This window comes from Puma concolor, chromosome A2, assembly GCF_028749965.1.
Source record: "Puma concolor isolate L17-30 chromosome A2, mPumCon1.1.hap2, whole genome shotgun sequence".
Taxonomy (NCBI): domain Eukaryota; kingdom Metazoa; phylum Chordata; class Mammalia; order Carnivora; family Felidae; genus Puma; species Puma concolor.
In genome coordinates this window covers 93,642,061-93,661,340 of record NC_141668.1, presented here as the reverse complement: position 1 = coordinate 93,661,340, position 19,280 = coordinate 93,642,061, and the positions used below count along the sequence as shown (strand labels likewise).

Genomic DNA, 19,280 nt, shown 5'->3' with positions numbered 1-19,280 from the left:
AATGAAAGAGAGGTGAACTTAAGCTCCCACAAGGACCAGGTGCACCCCTGTCACTTCCCGTACCTCTAATTGTCCCCTTTGTCTCCCCGCAGCCTGCAAGTGTCACCCCCAGGGCTCGGTGGGGCCCAACTGCAGCCGGCTTGGGGGCCAGTGCCAGTGTAAGCCCCACGTGGCCGGGCGCTGCTGTGACAGGTGCTCCACAGGAAGCTACGGTTTAGGACATCATGGCTGCCACCGTACGTAGCAAAAACACCGTGGGGGGAAAGACATGCATGGGCACAACCTTGGAGTTTTGAAGGCAGGAAAATCAGAGGGGGAATTGAAAAGAGGGGGTAAGGATTGGGAATTTGGCCACACGACTTAGGCTGTCTGTCCGTGTAGATCAAGAATACAGAAAATTTTTCCATCGTATTTCATTCCTCCATTTGGTGGGTGCCAATGTGTACAGAGCTCCGTTAGGAATCGTGAGTGATGATGAAAACATGGCCTGTGATTCTCCCCGTCCAGGGAGGATGTGGGAGCACCAGGAAATGAGTTGGCTGTGCCGACCCAGCTTTAGGATCTGGCACAGACGCCCCGTGGCTGGCCAGGCTAAAACAACGATGACATTGGGAAGTCAAGAAAGGGGACAAGACTGCCACCTAGATATTACCTTCTGTGGTGCTGGGGTCACAAACAGCCATGGAACTCATTCTATAATCTCCCCATCAATCAGGGTTTAGACGGGCCTTTGTCCACACATGGTGACACATTCTCATGGCTGTCATGTTCAGGGTATACAGTTCTCTGTTCATGCCGTAAGCCAATAGCGAAAATACTGTTCCCCACAGAAACCTATCATAGGAACCATGTTCCTAAGGTAAAGGAGCATATATTTTCAGTCATGGTTCAGAAAGGCAGCGCCCTGGCAACTGGCTTTTCAGCACACAGTGCTTAGGTCCATTATTACTACCCCCTCCCCCGCTCCCTTTCTTAAAAAAAAAAAGTGCTTGAGATGAACAAAGGGATATACACAAAGGAGCAAACGTGTCTTCCATATCCCATTTTTGTATAGGGAAGATTGGCTCAAAGGATCCACTTTGTCAGAAAGGGATTGAGCCTTTCTGATTGAGCCCAGGAAAAAGAAAAAAATCCAACCATCTTGAGAAAGGTGTCATTTTTTATAATCTTGAAGTTTTGACTCACGTGATAAATGGAAGTTTACGTCATTAAAAACACATTACTTGTTGGGCGCCTGGGCGGCTCGGTCAGTTAAGCATCCAACTCTTGATTTCAGCTCCAGTCATGATCTCACGGTTCATGAGTTGGAGCCCCACCTTGGGCTCTGCACTGACAGCACAGAGCCTGCTTGGGATCCTCTGTCTCCTTCTCTCTTTCAAAAGTAAATAAACAAACGTTGAAAAAAAAAAAAACATGTTCCTTGTTCAGGTCCTCTGTATAAATAGTGCTGATGAGACCCAACGGCTCACAGCATCCTGTTCATTGGGTGAATCAGTGAATTATTTAATAAACGTTGACCCGGTATTCAGTATATGCCAGGTTCTCAGACTCTTTATTTACCTGATTGGAATGCTACAGTAAGTTCAGGACTACAAAATCAGGACCATAACTCAGTTCGCCAGCACACCACGTGCCCCCACCCAACATGTTCTCTTTCTTTATCTAGCATGTCACTGCCACCCTCAAGGCTCAAAGAGCGCTGTATGTGACCAAATAACGGGACAGTGCGCCTGCCGGGGGGAGGTGGCTGGCCTCCGTTGTGATCGGTGCCTGGCAGGCTACTTTGGATTTCCCAACTGCCGCCCTTGCCTTTGTAATGGTTTCGCTGAACTTTGTGATCCAGAGACAGGGTCATGCTTCAATTGCGGGGGTTTTACAACAGGAAGAAACTGTGAAAGGTATGGAATTCAGATGCACTTTGATTTTTAGTTTTGTTTCTTTTGTTCCAGTCTCACAACACTCTCTGAAGGACCGCTGAGTAGATTATCAATAGTATTTAAGCGTAGAACGATCTCTGGGTGGGGGATGGCCGAAACAGAGTATCAGTCCTGGTGTCCTTCAGAATCTTGTTATGAGATAGACGCTGTCTGATTAAATAAAAGCTAGGCATTTATTTGCCTGACACCTTGCTTTTTATGTCCCTGAAATATGACATGTAAATTAACTGCTACTATATTGAGTTTAATGACAATACCTTGGGACTTTTATATTGAGTTTAATGACTATATCTTGGGACTTTCAGTATAAATTTAAAAAATCACTTCGGGGCGCCTGGGTGGCTCAGTTGGTTGAGCATCCGACTTCAGCTCAGGTCATGATCTCGCAGTTCGTGAGTTCGAGCCCCGCATCGGGCTCTGTGCTGACAGCTCAGAGCCTGGAGCCTGCTTCAGATTCTGTATCTCCCCCTCTCTCTCTGCTCCACCCCTGCTTGTGCTCTGTCTCTCTCTGTCTTTCAAAAATGAATAAACATAAAAAAATTTTTAAAAAAAATTTTTTTTTTAACGTTTATTTATTTTTGAGACAGAGAGAGACAGAGCATGAATGGGGGAGGGTCACAGAGAGAGGGAGACACAGAATCTGAAACAGGCTCCAGGCTCTAAGCTGTCAGCACAGAGCCCGATGCGGGGCTCGAACTCACGGACTGCGAGATCATGACCTGAGCCGAAGTTGGATGCTTAACCGACCGAGCCACCCAGGCACCCCCAAAAAAGTTTTTAATAAATAAAAATCAAAAACTCACTTCACAGAGCAAGCAAGCATCTTCTAAAATGTTGACTTTTGAGAGTTGCACTGTCCTCAAGCATGGCAAATCCACATCGGCTAATGTGAGTTTTTCCTGTGAACACTTGGTAAAAAGAAATTGTCTCGACAGGTGCATCAATGGTTACTATGGGGATCCTCCTTCAGGACACTCCTGCCGTCCCTGCCCGTGTCCGGATGTTCCCTCAAGTAATCAGTATTTTGCTCATTCCTGTTATCAGGATCCTTGGAGCTCAGATGTGATCTGCAATTGTCTTCAAGGTTATGCAGGTACACAATATAGTTCATGATGGTGTTTTTCTCCCATCCCATACTGCTATCTCAAAACACGATTCCATGCTCATAATTTATCTGCCTCGAACAATTGAGGGGTACCGAATATGAGTTAATAGCAAGAAGACACAATTTGGGGAGTGCCTAGGTAGCTTAGTCGGTTGAACATCTGACCCTTGATTTCAGCTCAGGTCACGATCTCATGGTCCTGGGATTGAGCCTGGCATCCAGCTCCCTGCTGAGTGTGGGCTTCAGCTTGAGATTCTCTCTCTCTCTCTCTCTCTCTCTCTCTCTCTCTCTCTCTCTCTCTCTCTCTCTCTGCCTCTCTCCTTCTCCCTCCTTCTGGCCCTCTCTCTTGCTCTCTCTCTCTCTAAAAAAAGAAGGCACAACTTAGTACACTGAAGCTTTACTGAACAAAGAATTTGAATGTTTCAAAAACCAATGACAAAAGCTCATTCCTCTGAGCTATAACTGTTTTTAAATAATGTTCTGGAAAACTAACTGACCAAATGAGTTCAAATCAAATTGATTTCTTTCAAATAAAATCATCACATGTTAAGTAAGATACATATGTGATTAAGTAACATGTATGTCTTATACAACATCTAACATAAGCAATTAAAAATTAAGAAATTTTAATCAAATGCTTTCTTTATATAATTCCAACCAATCCATTTGGCTGATATTTCAAAGATATAACTTCTTTTTTCAGACGTCTTGAAGCACTGATTTGGGCATCACACAGACACTGTAGAAGTCAATTCAATATTTTTGTCTGTCTCTCTACCAAACATTTTATTTTGAAGAGTTTAAGCATGAGTGTGTGTGTGTGTGTGTGTGTGTGTGTGTGTGTGTGTGTGTGATGCAAACAAGGAAAAAAACATAAAAGCCACTCGACTTAATCATATTTTGAAACTCTGGTGCCGAAGTTTTCTTCAATGATAATTACCGTGATGATAATAAATTATACGGCTAATTTTGTCTTATTTGCTGCCTATGTCTCTACAAGATTCTGATCTCTTCCATGTACATTTTGGCTTGGTTGGTCAGTTTTTAAGAACTAAGGCCATGACTGGCCGACAAGAGAATTCCTAACTAGGATGACCCAAAATGAGGGGAGCAGACCCAGAGTTGAGGCACCTAACTGACTACCATTGCCCGGTGGTTGGAAAGGTAACAGGCATGGTTTCCCCAGACGGCACTTGATAAAGACACCCTCCAGGGTTCGTACATCAACAAAACCACTGTCACCATCTTCACTGCTAGACACACATCTCAGGGTGCTGCACGTTCACCTCCAGGACCAGAACAGGGGCTCAGATTAGCTTTGGGTCCCAAGGCACACTCGGGTGACCCCCATTATATAAGGATCCAGGGATCCCTGTGCCCACCACTCTGTGGTTTTTGAAGAAAGACTAGAATGCACTCTTGCATTCTTCACTAAGGACTTCTTAGTTCTGAACAACCATTTTACTCTCTGAATGGATAAGAAATTAAAATGAACGTTTTGCTTTAATTCAGAACACGTTTTCTTCTTCATCTCCAGTGTGTGACCTCCCGTTACCCCTAAAATCGCCTAATTATTCATTATTCTCTATAACAGTCTCCATCCCTGCTCCCCCAACACACACACACACACACACACACACACACACACACACACACACACACACACCTCTTCTTACTCGCTTTGCCTCTCTCCTTCTTTCAGGTAAGCAGTGTGGCGAATGCTCTGCGGGTTTCTATGGAAATCCCAGAATTTCAGGAGCACCTTGCCGGCCATGTGCCTGCAATAACAACATCGATGTGACTGATCCAGAGTCCTGCAGCCGGGTAACAGGGGAGTGCCTTAGATGTCTGCACGACACTCAGGGACCCAACTGCCAGTTCTGCAAACCGGGTCACTTTGGATCGGCCATCAATCAGACCTGCAGAAGTAAGTCTGCTGGGCTTCTGGCAAGGGTGGTGGGGGGGGAGGGGAGGGGGGAACTATGGCAGTGAAGTGTGGCCCACTGTGCACTGTGCCAGAATCACCTGGGGACTGGGCTGGGATATTAACAGGCAGATTCCTAGACTACCTCCGACCCACTGAATTGAATCTCCAGGAATCTGCCCTGGAACTAGTTCATCCAGTGTCTTTAATGTATAAATTCAAGAATCACTGATGAAGAAGAGGGCAAGGGTTGATTCTGTGATTTAAAAAAGAAGGGGGGAGGGGCGCCTGGGTGGCTCAGTCGGTTAAGCGTCCGACTTCGGCTCAGGTCATGATCTTGCGGTCCGTGAGTTTGAGCCCCGCGTCGGGCTCTGTGCTGACAGCTTAGAGCCTGGAGCCTGTTTCAGATTCTGTGTCTCCCTCTCTCTCTCTGACCCTCCCCCATTCATGCTCTGTCTCTCTCTATCTCAAAAATAAATAAACGTTAAAAAAAATTTTTTTTAAATAAAAAAGAAGGGGGGGATGCCTAGGTGGCTCAGTCAGTTAAGCATCTGACTTCAGCCCAGGTCATGATCCCGCACTTTGTGGGTTCAAGCCCCGCATCGGGCTCTGTGCTGACAGCTCAGAGCCTGGAGTCTGCTTCAGATTCTGTGTCTCCCTCTATTTCCGCCCCTGCTTATTTTCTCTCTGTGTCCCTGTCTATTCTCTCTCTCTCTTCTCTGAAAAATAAACATTAAAATTTTTTTAAAAACTACTTGTTTTTAGGAGATATTTAACTGTGTCAGTGGACCCAAGTCAGTTTAATAGACTGTTTATTTTCAGATCATGAACAGCATGAGGAAAAAGCAAGGTTTTCAGTCATCCTAATTGTGAGCTCTTAGAACACAATTGGCTGAACCACATGAAATTGCTATTTGGGGAGACCAAAGAGAGTTGAATGGATTCAGCTTACTTAGATTCTTTGATAAATCTGAAATATTGCCAGGTGTTTCTGCCTTGAGCCCTTTGGAGAAATGATACATCCAGGTCTGAAAAGCTGTCTGTACGGTTTGTTGAAAGCCAGTGTTACTGCCGAATTTACCTCCAGCAGTGGTTCTGTTGTCCCAGGGTGTTCCTGCCATCCTTCCGGTGTGACTCCTGCTGCGTGTCCCCCTGGTCAGGGAGCTTGCCTCTGTGACCCCAACACTGGCACATGTCCTTGTCTCCCCAACGTCACAGGCCAGACCTGTGACCGTTGTGCTGACGGATACTGGAATCTGGTCCCTGGCAGAGGATGTCAGCCATGCAACTGCGACCCCCGGACCTCTCACAGTGGCCACTGTGACCAGGCAAGACATTTGGAACTTACCAGGGTGCTGGAGTGGGAAGTGATGGGGAGACATGGTTTCCAAATTTGTAAACGATGCTTTCTTTATGGACTGTTGCTAGTTAGTGTTTTTAAACAGGATTGGCCTTCTATGGGGAGAGATGCATTTATCAAGGAATGGAAAGGACTAAAAAAGAGAATGAGGGGCTCAAGGTTAAGTTTTGCCTGCTTCAGTTTTCTCCAAACCTCTCTGTGACTGGGGAGGTTGGATTTACATGCAGTGAAATACAGACGACCTTCTCTTTTTCCCTGTATCATATGTATAATCCTAGGGAAGCTCCAAGAAATTGATCATTGGTCAGAATTATTTATCAGAATGAAAATCAACAGGTGCTTCCAGAGCCCACAGTTCCATTTTCAAAACCTGAGCTGTCGGGACGCCTGGGCAGCTCAGTCAGTTGAGCATCTGACTCTTGGCTTCAGCTCAGGTCGCGATCCCAGGGTCATGGGATCGAGCCCCGCATCAGGCTCTGTGCTGAGCCTGGAGCTTGCTTGTGATTCTCTCTCTGTCTCCCTCTGCCCCTCTACCCCACTCATGCTCTTTCTCTCTCAATTAAAAAAAAATAATAATTAAAAAAACAACTGAGCTGCCGTTCCCTACCCTTCACCAGTTGGTTTACATATGGGTAAAATAAGATGTCCTCGTTACTTACCAGACCAGCATTAATTGTTCCTGAAGAATGCAGGGTAATACACTAGGAGCAAATCCACATTGCTTAACATGCGATTAATGCTACTTAACTGCACATGTGATCTTTAGTCAATAAAACAATGAGCATACAATTTTTTTAAGTTTATTTAGTGAGACAGAGAGAGAAAGAGAGAGAGAGATCAAGCGGTGGAGGGGCAGAGAGAGAGAGAGGCAGAGAGAGAATCCCAAGCAGGTTCCACACTGTCAGCATGGAATCCAACGTGGGGCTGAAATTCACGAACCATGAGATCATGACCTGAGCTGAAATCAGAAGGCGGACGCTCAATCGACTGAGCCACCCAGGTACCCTGAGCATGTTTAAAATTAGTATGACATTGGGGCGCCTGGGTGGCTCAGTAGGTTAAGCGTCCGACTTCAGCTCAGGTCATGATCTCACGGTCTGTGAGTTCGAGCCCCGCGTCGGGCTCTGTGCTGACAGCTCAGAGCCTGGAGCCCATTTCAGATTCTGTGTCTCCCTCTCTCTGCCCCTCCCCTGTTCATGCTCTGTCTCTCTCTGTCTCAAAAACAAATAAACATTAAAAAAAATTAAAAAAAAATTAGTATGACATTATCTATTTATGGAAAAAAAAAACTATTCATGTCATGATTAGGGCTTGGGGCTTAATATATTCTTTGAGACCCTTTTCACATTAATAGAGATTGGAGGGAAGGATGAAACAGTGACAAGAAATTTAGAGTGAATCCACAATATAGGGACCAGGGTATAACTGGAATCAGAATGCCAATTTTAGAAGCTGGAGTTTTCCCAACTAACAATAATCATAATGATAACCATGGCTCATCTCCAATTTCCCCTCTGCTGTTCAACTTATTCAAAGGTCAAGTCTAATGCAAGTAAACCTTTGAAGGGTATTTCTCATACACAGACTGTGTTTTCCTTTCTCTTTTTTTTTTCTTTATCTTTCTCTCCCACCCTCCTGCTCCAACCCACACCCACACACTCACCATGCCCTTTTTTTCCTTAATAAATTGTTTATTTTAAAATAGATTTACAGAAAGGCCGTGAAGATAGTACAGAGAAGATGTACCCCACACCAGGTTTCCCCTATTTTTAACATCTTACATTAGTATGGTAGATTTACCAAAATCAGTGAACTAATATTGATACATTATCATTAACTAATGTCCATAATTTATGCAGGTTTCCTGAGTTTTATCCCTAACATCCCTTTTCTGTTTCAAGATCCCATCCAGAACATCACATAACACTTAATCGTTCATGTAGCCTCAGCTCCTCTTTGTGGTGATGATTCTCAGGCTCTCCTTATTTTTCTTGAATATAATTTATTGTCAGATTGGTTTCCAAACAACACCCAGTGCTCATCCCAACAGGTGCCCTCCTCAGTGCCCATCACCCACTTTCCCCTCTCCCCCACCCTCCATCGATGAAGCTCTCCTTAGTTTTAATGAGCTTAACAATTTTGAGGTGGATTTTCTAAAATGTCCCTCTATTCACATTTACCTGCTGTTTTTCTCGTGATTAGACTTGGATTATGGGTTTGAGGATGAGGCCCACGGAGAGAAAATGTGATGCTCGTCACATCCTATCAGGACTCGACACTGTGTGCACGCCTTATCACTGTAGACGCAAATCTCAATCACCTGGCTGAAGTAATGTTTGTCATGTTTCTCTGCTGTAAAGTTACTCTTTTTCCTCCTTTCCATACTGTGCTCTTTGGAAGAAAGTCACCATGCACTGTCTATGCTTGAGGAGTGGGGAGTTTCATACTCCTGCCTTGAGGGCAGAGTGTCTCCGTAAATTACTTGGAATTCTTCTGCACAGGAGATTTATCCATCATCCCCCCTTTCCTCATTTATTATTTTTTAATATCCATATGGAGTCATGGGTATTTATATTATACTTCAAGTTATAATCCAATACTGCTTTATTTTGCTGTTCAGGTTATTCCAGCTTTGGTCATTGGGAGCTATTTCATTTGGTTTCTGCATCCCTTTTACCCCATCATTGTTGGGTTTGGGGTTTTTTTAAGCCCTTTCTGCCTGACAAGATACTCGAAACTCATCTGATGTGTTTCCTGCCCCCATCCTAGAATCAGCCATTTCTTTTTTTTTTTTAATTTTTTTTAACGTTTTATTTATTTTTGAGACAGAGAGACAGAGCATGAATGGGGGAGGGTCAGAGACAGAGGGAGACACAGACTCTGAAATAGGCTCCAGGCTCTGAGCTGTCACCACAAGCACAGAGCCTGACGCGGGGCTCGAACTCACGGACAGCGAGATCATGACCTGAGCTGAAGTCGGCCGCTTAACCGACTGAGCTACCCAGGCGCCCCAAGAATCAGCCATTTCTTTAGGGAGTGCTGGTTCCTTTTATTGGAGAGTGGTATCTGACTACTAGGTGACCACACCTGTCTCATATCCCCCTCCACTCCTCACACCTGCAGCCAGCAATCATGAAACAAAATGGTAGCTCTCCCCATGACTTCTTGGCTTCCTAATTCAAGAGGAACTCCCAACGTTCATGACATCACTGTCTGGCATGCTTCTCAGACCTTTTAGGAAGTATATTTGCAACAGCACTCGACAAAGACCACAGTTCAGTCATGGAGGCTAAGGGAAGCTCAAGGTGAAAGTCAGATGGCATTGGTTTAACCAAAAAGTCCTCTTATGACAAGGGTATTTGGGATTGTCTGGTCCATTGGGGATTCCTTGGGGAAGGTTGCTCTTTAAATTTTTTTTAATGTTTATTTATTTTTGAGAGAGAGAGAGACAGCGTGTGAGCAGGGGAGGGCCAGAGAGAGAGGGAGACACAGAATCTGAAGCAGGCTTCAGGCTCCGAGCGGTCAGCGCAGAGCTAGACATGGGGCTCAAACCCACGTACCGCAAGGTCATGACCTGAGCCGAAGTTGAACGAAGTTGGATACATAACCAACTGAGCCCCGGAAGGTTGCTCTTTAAAATCAGGGAACACTTTTAATGGAGTATAGAAGAGACAGGTAGATATTTCGATTTCCAGCTGTTTAAACAACCACTGATAAATGTCTCTATGTCAACCAGTAAAGCATCCCTAGTGCCTTATTACAGAGACATCCAAATGCGCCATCCAATATTTTCATCAACAGTTTAGATGGAGTTGGAGAAACATGCTTCTCAAATATTATCAAATCTGCAGATATTGCAAAGTGGGATGCCAATGTGATAAAGCCAGAACAAGAGGCAAGATATCCCGACGGGCTGTCCCGTTGGCTGCAAAGAAGAAGATGAAATGTTACCAGGATAAAAGTGAAGTTTTGCAATTGGGTTTTTAAAATCCATTGCATAAATACAGGGTGGGAGTAATAGCTTGGCACCAGCTTGCATGAAAAACATCTGAGGATTTTCGCTCTGTGCTTCAGCTGAGCCAGCAGTGTGGCCAGGCTGCCAAAGAGACAATGTCCATTCAGGCTGGAGTAGTGGGAATGCCAGGCCCAAGTTCAGGGCAGCCATTATCCCACTGTCCCCTGTGCGGGTCAGGCAGCTGTAGGAACATTGCTGTTCTCCCTGAGAACCACGTTTTAAACGTTATATTGACATACGGACTGGTGTGTGTCCAAAGGAAGACGACCCGGAGAGTGGATAGAACCATTGCTATTCTGTGATGAAGGCTTGAAGGAATTATGGGTAGTCAGCCTGAAGAGAAGAAGCAAATGCAAATTGAGAGCAGCCATCTCTAGCTGGGAGAAGGGCCATAAGGAGAGGAAGTGGGAGACCGCTTGTTTTGCGCGATTCCATAAGACAGGACACCAAGTGATGGGAGCAAGTTACGAAGGAACAGATTCTGCGTCAGAAATCATCGTGTGAGAAATGTGCGAGAAATCTCACTGTGTGAGAAATCATTGTGCAACAGTTAAGAACAACCAGAAGAATGACAGGCCTCAGGGACAGTAGGCTCCCCATAACTCCTTACATTTGAGCAGAAGCTCATGGGAACTCCAAAGATGGGTAGAAGCTTGGTAGATCCAGCCGTTTTATAAATTGAGCGACTTACAGAGTTGTTTAAGCAGATTTATTTGGTCAAGAATAACCTAGGACCGTGACAATAATGATTTGCTTCTGTATTTTTCTACGGTTAATTTTCTAACCTCCTCCATTTTCAGAAAAGCTGGTCAAGGATCCAGTTGGGAGGATGCACAAAAAAATCAGACCTCTCCCCAAAACACGGTTCATAACTATCATTAAATGACTGGGGTGCCTGTGTGGCTCAGTTGGTTGAGGGTCCGACTTCGGCTCAGGTCACAATCTCACGGTTTGTGGGTTTGAGCCCCGCATCAGGCTCTGTGCTGACCGCTCGGAACCTGGAGCCTGCTTCAGATTCTGTGTCTCCCTCTCTCGCAGCCCCTCCCCCACTCGTGCTCTCTCTTTCTCTCTCTCAAAAATAAACATTAAAATATTTTTTTTAATGATTAAGCCTCAATTGCAAAAAAATGTTGTTTTGTTGAGCAAAACACGAGCCCAGTTGGGAGAAACCCCATCGCACATTCCGTAATGGAATCATGATTTGCCAGATTAATTGATGAATGTCAGTCCAGGTCCGTGGCCTCTCTGTGTTAGGAGTGAACTCCCATAACACTGTAAACGAAAAGAATGCAGACCGTTTCCCATTATGTGTTTTGTTTTCATTTACATCTGTGTATATTTCCCAGTTTGGGGCCACCTGTCCTTGAACAGCTGGAAGCAGGCGGTATATTCAGGGGCCCTGAGCCAAAACACATTAGCTCCTGATCCTTGGTATTGTCGAGGGTGGTTGCTGGCCGTGGGAACCATCATCCTTCCTCTGCCTTTGCACAGCTGTATGTTCTAAATCACTGGAGGGAAAACTGTTTTGTATTAAAATGCATTATTTTTTTTAGATCGCAAAGCTTGTCAATTCCTCACCCATGACTGTTCTCACAGCTTACAGGCCAGTGTCCGTGTAAATTAGGCTACGATGGGAAACACTGCAGTGAGTGCAAGGAAAATTATTATGGTGATCCACTGGGGCGATGCCTTCGTAAGTATGGGTAATTCTAAAAACTTGAGGACTATCAACCTGGTCCTTCCATGGGTATGCTATGAACCAGCTGAATTTTAAATGTCTTTATTTGATAGAAAATTCACAAACTTTAATCTTAGTTTTGAAAGTAATATTTTTTGTAGCCTTATAAAAAGATTTTTTTTTTCTCCTGTATTAAAACTTTGTGCTAGGGGCACCTGGGTGGCTCAGTAGGTCGAGCATCCGACTCTTGATTTCGGCTCACGTCATGATCCCAGGGTCGTGGGATCAAGCCCTGCATCGGCTCCGCACTGAGTGTGGAGCCTGCTTGAGATTCTTTTTCCCTCTGCCCCTCCCCTGCTTGTGCTCTCTTTCTCTCTCTAAAATTAAAAAAAAAAAAAAAAAGTAAAAAAGTAAATGAAACTTTAGGCTAGATTAAATGTTAGTCTATATTAAAAGTTGAAGCCTGTATTGCAATTTTTCAGTCACTAAAACAGAACAGACCTCAGAGGTCATGACTTGTAGCCAGTTTTCTGCTATTCGGAAGCATGTTGACAAAAACAGTTTCTCGATGGAAGGACAGGAAGCCAGCAGCCTGTGCGCTTCATAGGAAGCCAGCAGAGGGGGTGTTTCCTCACCTTGGATCTCATACCTCTGGGCCTTTCACATACTCACTGATTTATTTTAAGATATGCATCGCATGCCTGTAAGTCATGACCAGTAAGGCAAGCCCCCCCCGACCCCCCGCCCCGATCTCCCGGAGTTTGTGTTCTAGTGCCCTTTGTCCCTTGTCTTAGCACTGATTGTGGGATTTAGAGCAGCACCATCCCGAGGAACTTTCTGCAGAGATGGAAATGGTCCGGTCGGCACTACCCAGCACAGGAGCCACCAGCCTGTGCGCTGGTGGGTGCTTGCAATGTGGCTGGTGCAAATGAGGGACAGAACTGCGTGTGTCATTCATTTAAATTCCAGTAGCCACCTGTGATAAGTGGCTACCATATTGGACAGAACAGATTAAAAACAATTTTTTAATGTTTATTTATTTTTGAGAGAGAACAGAGCATGAGCGGGGAAGGGGGCAGAAAGAGACGGAGACACAGAATCCGAAGCCGGCTCCAGGCTCCAAGCTGTCAGCACAGGGCCCGATGCAGGACTTGAACCCATGAGACGTGAGATCATGACCTGAGCCAAGTCGGATGCTTAACCAACTGAGCCACCCCAGGCGCCCCTGGATGGCACAGATTTAGAATATGGGTTGATTCTAGGAGGAGGGATTTTTGAATCTCTAAAGTCTGCTGTTGAAAGAAGTCAATCCAAATAAATATCGGATGTGGTGTGCTAATCACGTGCACCTCTACATAGCCACATGTGGTAACTCTTTCCTCCTTTCTTTTCCTTTATAAACATGCTTTTTTTTCTTTAGATTTATTTATTTATTTTGAGAGAGAGAGAGCAGGGGAGAGGCAGAGAGAGCGGGAGAGAAAATCCCAAGCAGGCTCCATGCTGTCAGCCCAGAGCTTGATGTGGGGCTTGATCTCACGAACATGAGATCATGCATGACCTGAGCCAAAATCAAGAGTCGGACGCTTAACCGACTGAGACACCTAGGTGCCCCTATAAATGTGCTTTTGTGACCAAAATAAATTGCCTTTTATCTCCTTGCCCCATTCAAATACGTATGCTCAGCGGTTTCCCGGTCCCACTTAGTTTTCTAAGTGTAATTGCTACATTAAAAACCAGGGAGGAATTTTGGTTCCTGGAAAATCCGTCTAAGCCTCTACCTCTGTGCCCCTCTAATATTTCAATAATCTTATTTTCTGAAAAGATTTCATCTTTTATAGAGAAAACTTTGCAAATGATCAGCTCAGGCCACAGACCCCCCTGACGCTCCTGGGGAAGGGTAGTTTATAAGAGGAACTTGGGCCTCCAGCTGGTGAAGTTGACCTAGTGTTGCCCCCGAGGGGGTTCCTGCTGAGGCCAAAGTGAACGTGCTGGACAGATGGCATCGAGTTAAGGAGCCTAGCATGTTAATCAGCTTTTATTTGTCATTGACATTTTTACTCAGGCTGTAAAATGCATTTTGTAAATTTTTAAAATTATTTTTATTTTTCCAGTGTATTTATCTATTTTTTTGAGAGACGGAGAGAGTGAGCAAGGGAGAGGCAGAGAGAGAGAGAGAATTCCAAGCAAGCTCCGTGCTGCCAGCACAGAGCCCCATGTGGGGCTCGAACTCACGAACCGTGAGATCACGAGCCGAAAACTGAGAGGCCGATGCTTGACCTACTGAGCCACCCAGGTGCCCCAAAAATGCATTTTAAAATCACTTGTTCCTTACAGTTAGGCTAATGATTCCCTGACCTTTTGGAAATTGCTGTAACTTCCATAGCTCTGTCCCTCCTCCATCCTCCGCCTTTATCAGAAACCTACTCAAATGAAGTACATGCGGCATTAGTTTTGTTTTTTGTGGGTTTTTTTTAACTAAGACAAAATTAATTTTTCCCTTTCTAAAAGGACTTTATTTTTTTGAGAGCAGTTTTAGGTTTATGCCAAAATTGAGAGGAAGGTACAGAGATTTCCCGTATGTCCCCACCACCCCTCCATGCATAGCCTTCCCCATTATCAACATCCCCAAGACAGTGACACATTTGTCACAACTGATGAAACTATAAACCATAACCACCAAAGTCCATAGTTCACTTTATGGTTCACTCTTGGTATTTTCCATCCTGTGCCTTTGGACAAATGTATAAGGATGTGTATCCCCCATTATGGTATCACATGGAATATTTTCACTGCCCTAAAAACCTCTGCCCTCCACCCGTTCTGCTCTCTCCACCCCTCTTCCCACAGCCCATGCCAACCACTCGTCTTTTTACTATCTCCATAGTTTTGCCTTTTCCAGAATGTCTGGTAATCAGCATCCTACAGTATGTAGCCTTTTCAGATTGATTTATTCCACTAGGTAATATGATGCATTTAAGGTCCCTCCGTGTCTTTTCATGGCCGGATAAGCTCGTGTCTTTTTAGCCCTGAAAAATATCCCTTACGCCATGGTTCATTTATCTACTCACCTACTGCAGGACATCTTGGTTGCTTCCAAGTTTGGGCAATTATAAACAAAGCTTCTGTAAACACCTGTCTGCAGGTTTTTGTGCAGACGTAAGTTTTCAACTCCTTTGGGTGAATCCGAACGAGCAATTTCCCCCCTTTTTTGAGAATGGACTAATTCGCCTTATAGAATGGAAAACAGCATGTGTCCACACACCCAGGCTGGGTTTTACTAAGACAGAGGGTGTTCAGGAGAATTCTAAGAGAGTCTCTGACATGCCTGAGCCACCCGTGGGGGAGTATGTGTCAACCACCAGTAGATCCATGTTACCCGAATTGGTAAAGAAGCCCGAGCATGAACCCTTGCACAGTAAAGACGGTCCCTAAGATTTTCCAGATAGAAACCACGAACTAGGGGCGCCTGGGTGGCTCAGTCGGTTAAGCATCCAACTTCAGCCCAGGTCATGGTCTCATGGCTCGTTCGAGCCCTGCATCGGGCTCTGTGCTGATGGCTCAGAGCCTGGACCCTGCTTTGGATTCTGTGTCTCCCTCTCTCTCTGCCCCTCCATAGCTCATGCTCACACTGTCTCTCTCTCTGTCAAAAGTAAATAAACTTGAAAGGAGAGGAGAGGAGAGGAGAGGAGAGGAGAGGAGAGGAGAGGAGAGGAGAGGAGAGGAGAGGAGAGGAGAGGAGAGGAGAGGAGAGGAGAGGAGAGGAGAGGAGAGGAGAGGAGAGGAGAGGAGAGGAGAGGAGAGGAGAGGAGAGGAGAGGAGAGGAGAGGAGAGGAGAGGAGAGGAGAGGAGAGGAGAGGAGAGGAAAGAAACCACAAACTGGTTTGTTAGTGGAATGGAAAGAGGGATGCTGTATTTAATGACCATTGCCTGGGTCTCTATAATTATACCAATTTTAAATGTTCACCTCAGAAATGGGCATGGGGGTAGAGTGGGGAGGGTCGTGCCTAGGTGGTTCAATCAGTTAAGCGTCTGACTCTTGATTTCAGCTCAGGTCATGATCTCAAGGTTCATGGGATTGAGCCCCAGGTCGGGCTCTGTGCAGATAGCACGGAGCCTGCTTGGGATTCTCTCTCTTTCTGCCCCTCTCCCCACTCGTACATGCGTGCATGCTCTCAATAAATAAATAAATAAATAAATAAATAAATAAATAAATAAATAAAAGAAATGGGAACTGGGGACATTCTCGGGAGAGAGGAGTGTACTTTATTCTTGAGCTAGTCCTAAACAAAAGGTCAAGGGACTGACATTCTCTGCTCCTTCTCTCTTGTGTTTTAGCATGTGACTGCAACACAGAAGGTACCCAGAAGCCCGTCTGTGACCAGAACACAGGCAGGTGCCGCTGTCGGGAGGGTGTGAGCGGCCCTCGCTGCGATCGCTGTGCCCGGGGTCACGGCCAGGAATTCCCTGCCTGTCTTCCGTGTCACCGGTGCTTTGATCAGTGGGACCGTGCTGCTGCTTCCCTCTCCAAAGCAGTGCAAGGGTTAATTGGGCTGGCTGCTAACACGGAAGATAAAACAGAGACCCTGCTTGTCTGTGAGGCCGACTTCAAAGGCCTCAGAGAGAACATGTCTGAAATAGAAAGGATTTTAAAACATCCTGTTTTCTCATCTGGGGAATTCTTAAAAGCCAAGGATTATCAAGACTCTGTTCGGTAAGATTTGTGCATAAGCAATAGATAGCCAAGTTCCCGATTTACCTGAACTCCTTTTGAACTTCAACAGCTTTCAGCTGAGAAACATACCTATGTGGATGCTAGAGAAATAATTCAGTTAATAACCAGGCTGGCGATCATGGCTGTCTGTCTCTTTCTTACCTAGTTAGGATTACACGTGATCTTTCCAGATGCCATTGATTATAACAAAAAGGCAATCGTTAAGAGCTTGCTTTGGGAAAGCCCAAACCCAGCAGAGCTGAAAGATGCAAAATTGGCAATAGGGTAGTTTATAATACAAATATATTTTTTTCAGTCATGCACATGGGAAGATTTGCTAAATCTTCCCAAATTCTTCAGTTGTTGAGAAACACCTACATTAATGCAAAGTCCTGTAATAAGTATGACAATTTCCTCCAAATGCATCGTCATTTTTATTAGATGTCATTGATTCCTTTTTTTCATTCGTCAAACATTTCCGGAAATTATGGGCCAGGGGTCAGCAAACCGCAGGCAAAATCCGACATATCCCCTAGTTGTGTAAATGAAGTTTCACTGGAACGCACCCGAGTCCATTTGTCGCCATATCCTCTGTGGCTGCTTTCCCAGGACCATGGCAGAGTAGAGTAGTTGTGACAGAGACTAATGGCCCCCAAGACTTAAAATGTTTACTATCTGGACCTTTGCAGAAAAAAGTTTGCCAAGTGCTCTGGGCAAAACCGGGGAGGCATTGGATATAGTTTCCGCCCTTTCCTGAGCATATAGTCTACTAAGAAACCAAAAGGATTGTGCTTATATAGCCAACTATCCCCCGCCCCCCACAGAAGGTCCTGGATTGAGGAAGAGTTGAAGCTGAAGAGTTTTGTGTTATATAAAACACAGGTGGAAGTAAAAGGCCATTCATTATCACCAGGCACAAATCCCAGAAGTAGATGGTAATTGCTTAAAAGTTAACACAGGGAAGAGGGCAGGCGCCTGGGTGGCTCCGTCTGTTAAGTATCCAGCTCAGGTCACGATCTCACCGATCTCACCATTTGTGGGATTGAGCTCCGCTCCACGTCCGGCTCTGTGCTGACAGTGTGGAACTTGCTCGGGGTTTGCAGGAGTTTTGCTCTCCCTCTCTCTCTGCCCCTCCCCCACTCACACACGCGCATGTGCATGTGCACTCTCTCTCTCAAAACAAAGTTGCAGAAGGAAGAAGATACAGTCCCCCCAGACAGTTCAGAGGAAGGGCCATGCAGCTAAGGGGCCCAGGGAAGTCATGTGGCCAGGTCAAGCTGGCAGGTGAGAACCGGCACATCCAGAGTCTTGTAAGGACCGTTGTCCCACGGGATTAGGGCCCTGGGTCCCCAGATCTTCCCACTTTTTAAGAGATGTCAGACATCCAGATTTTTATGGACATGTACCCACTTTAAAATATAGCCAGCTCACCCAACACCGTATAGGGGCGCCTGGTTGGCTCAGTCGGTTAAGTGGCCGACTTCGGCTCAGGTCATGATCTCACAGTCCGTGAGTTCAAGCCCCGCGTTGGGCTCTGTGCTGACAGCTCAGAGCCTGGAGCCTGTTTCAGATTCTGTGTCTCCCTCTCTATCTCTGCCCCTCCCCTGCTCATGCTCTGTCTCAAAAATAAATAAACATTAAATAATAATAATAAATAAAAAGTACCGTATAGGCCAAATAAATGTGTCTTGAGAATGCGCTTTGCCCACGGACCACCGGTTTGTGGTTATAGCAAATGGCAAACGAAGTGGAACTGAGAAAGCAGAATGAACCAATCCACAGTGCACATGCTGAACAGAGACTACAAGAACCCCCCTCCCCCCCCCTCCCCCCCCCCCCGCCCCGCCCCCAGTAGAGCAGAAGAGAGCAAGAGAAGCAGGAGTCCCAGGGCCAGGCCTGGAGTGATGAGGAAATCAGTGAGCATTGGGCCGCTTCTGCCAGAAACCAGCATGCCTGCCCTCTCCTGCTCCACCTGCTGAGCTCCTATTCCTCGTTAGCAACCACCAAAACACCACCTCCTCCTGGACGCCTTTCGTGATTTCTTCAGAAAAAGACATACGTTTCCTTCTCCATCCTTCCACCTCTTTGTACTTCATTGGCCATTGCCTCGCGGAGGGACCCCCGACAGCAGAGGCCACCCTCTCCCAGCTGATGTTCTCCAGGCTGGGTTTAGTTCTACAGCAGAGGTCGGCTGGGCAAATTGCAAAGGAAGGGGGAGGGGAGGACAGGGAACCCAGGGCGTCATGATAGATTCCATGACTGAAATCACTTACTGCTGTGTGGCCGTGGACAAGTTATTTAGCTTCTCCAACCTTCTGTTTCTTCATCAACAAAAAGGGGATACAGTCTCTATTTCAAGGTTTCTTGTGAGAATTACTCAGACAAGCCACTTAGCTCGATGTCTGATGCATTATAAGTGCTTCAAGAGTACTAATTATGATAGTAACTACATTGTATTGCACTGTTATTATTATTATTATTATTATTATTATTATTATTATTAGCCTGGTGAATTGTAGTCCTGACAGTTGGCCCCCGAAGGAAAAGTCT

At 45.5% G+C, this 19,280-nt stretch overlaps 1 protein-coding gene across 1 annotated transcript in view; it reads left to right on the top strand.

Moving 5' to 3' along the window:
* The window catches only part of LAMB4 (laminin subunit beta 4), a 114,671-nt gene that overhangs the window by 66,518 nt on the left and 28,873 nt on the right, over positions 1–19,280 (top strand). The window contains 7 exon segments of the mRNA XM_086696954.1: positions 93–236; positions 1,667–1,898; positions 2,873–3,030; positions 4,745–4,969; positions 6,074–6,294; positions 11,938–12,034; positions 16,355–16,730. Of these exon segments, the coding sequence (XP_086553080.1) occupies positions 93–236; positions 1,667–1,898; positions 2,873–3,030; positions 4,745–4,969; positions 6,074–6,294; positions 11,938–12,034; positions 16,355–16,730 (1,453 nt within the window).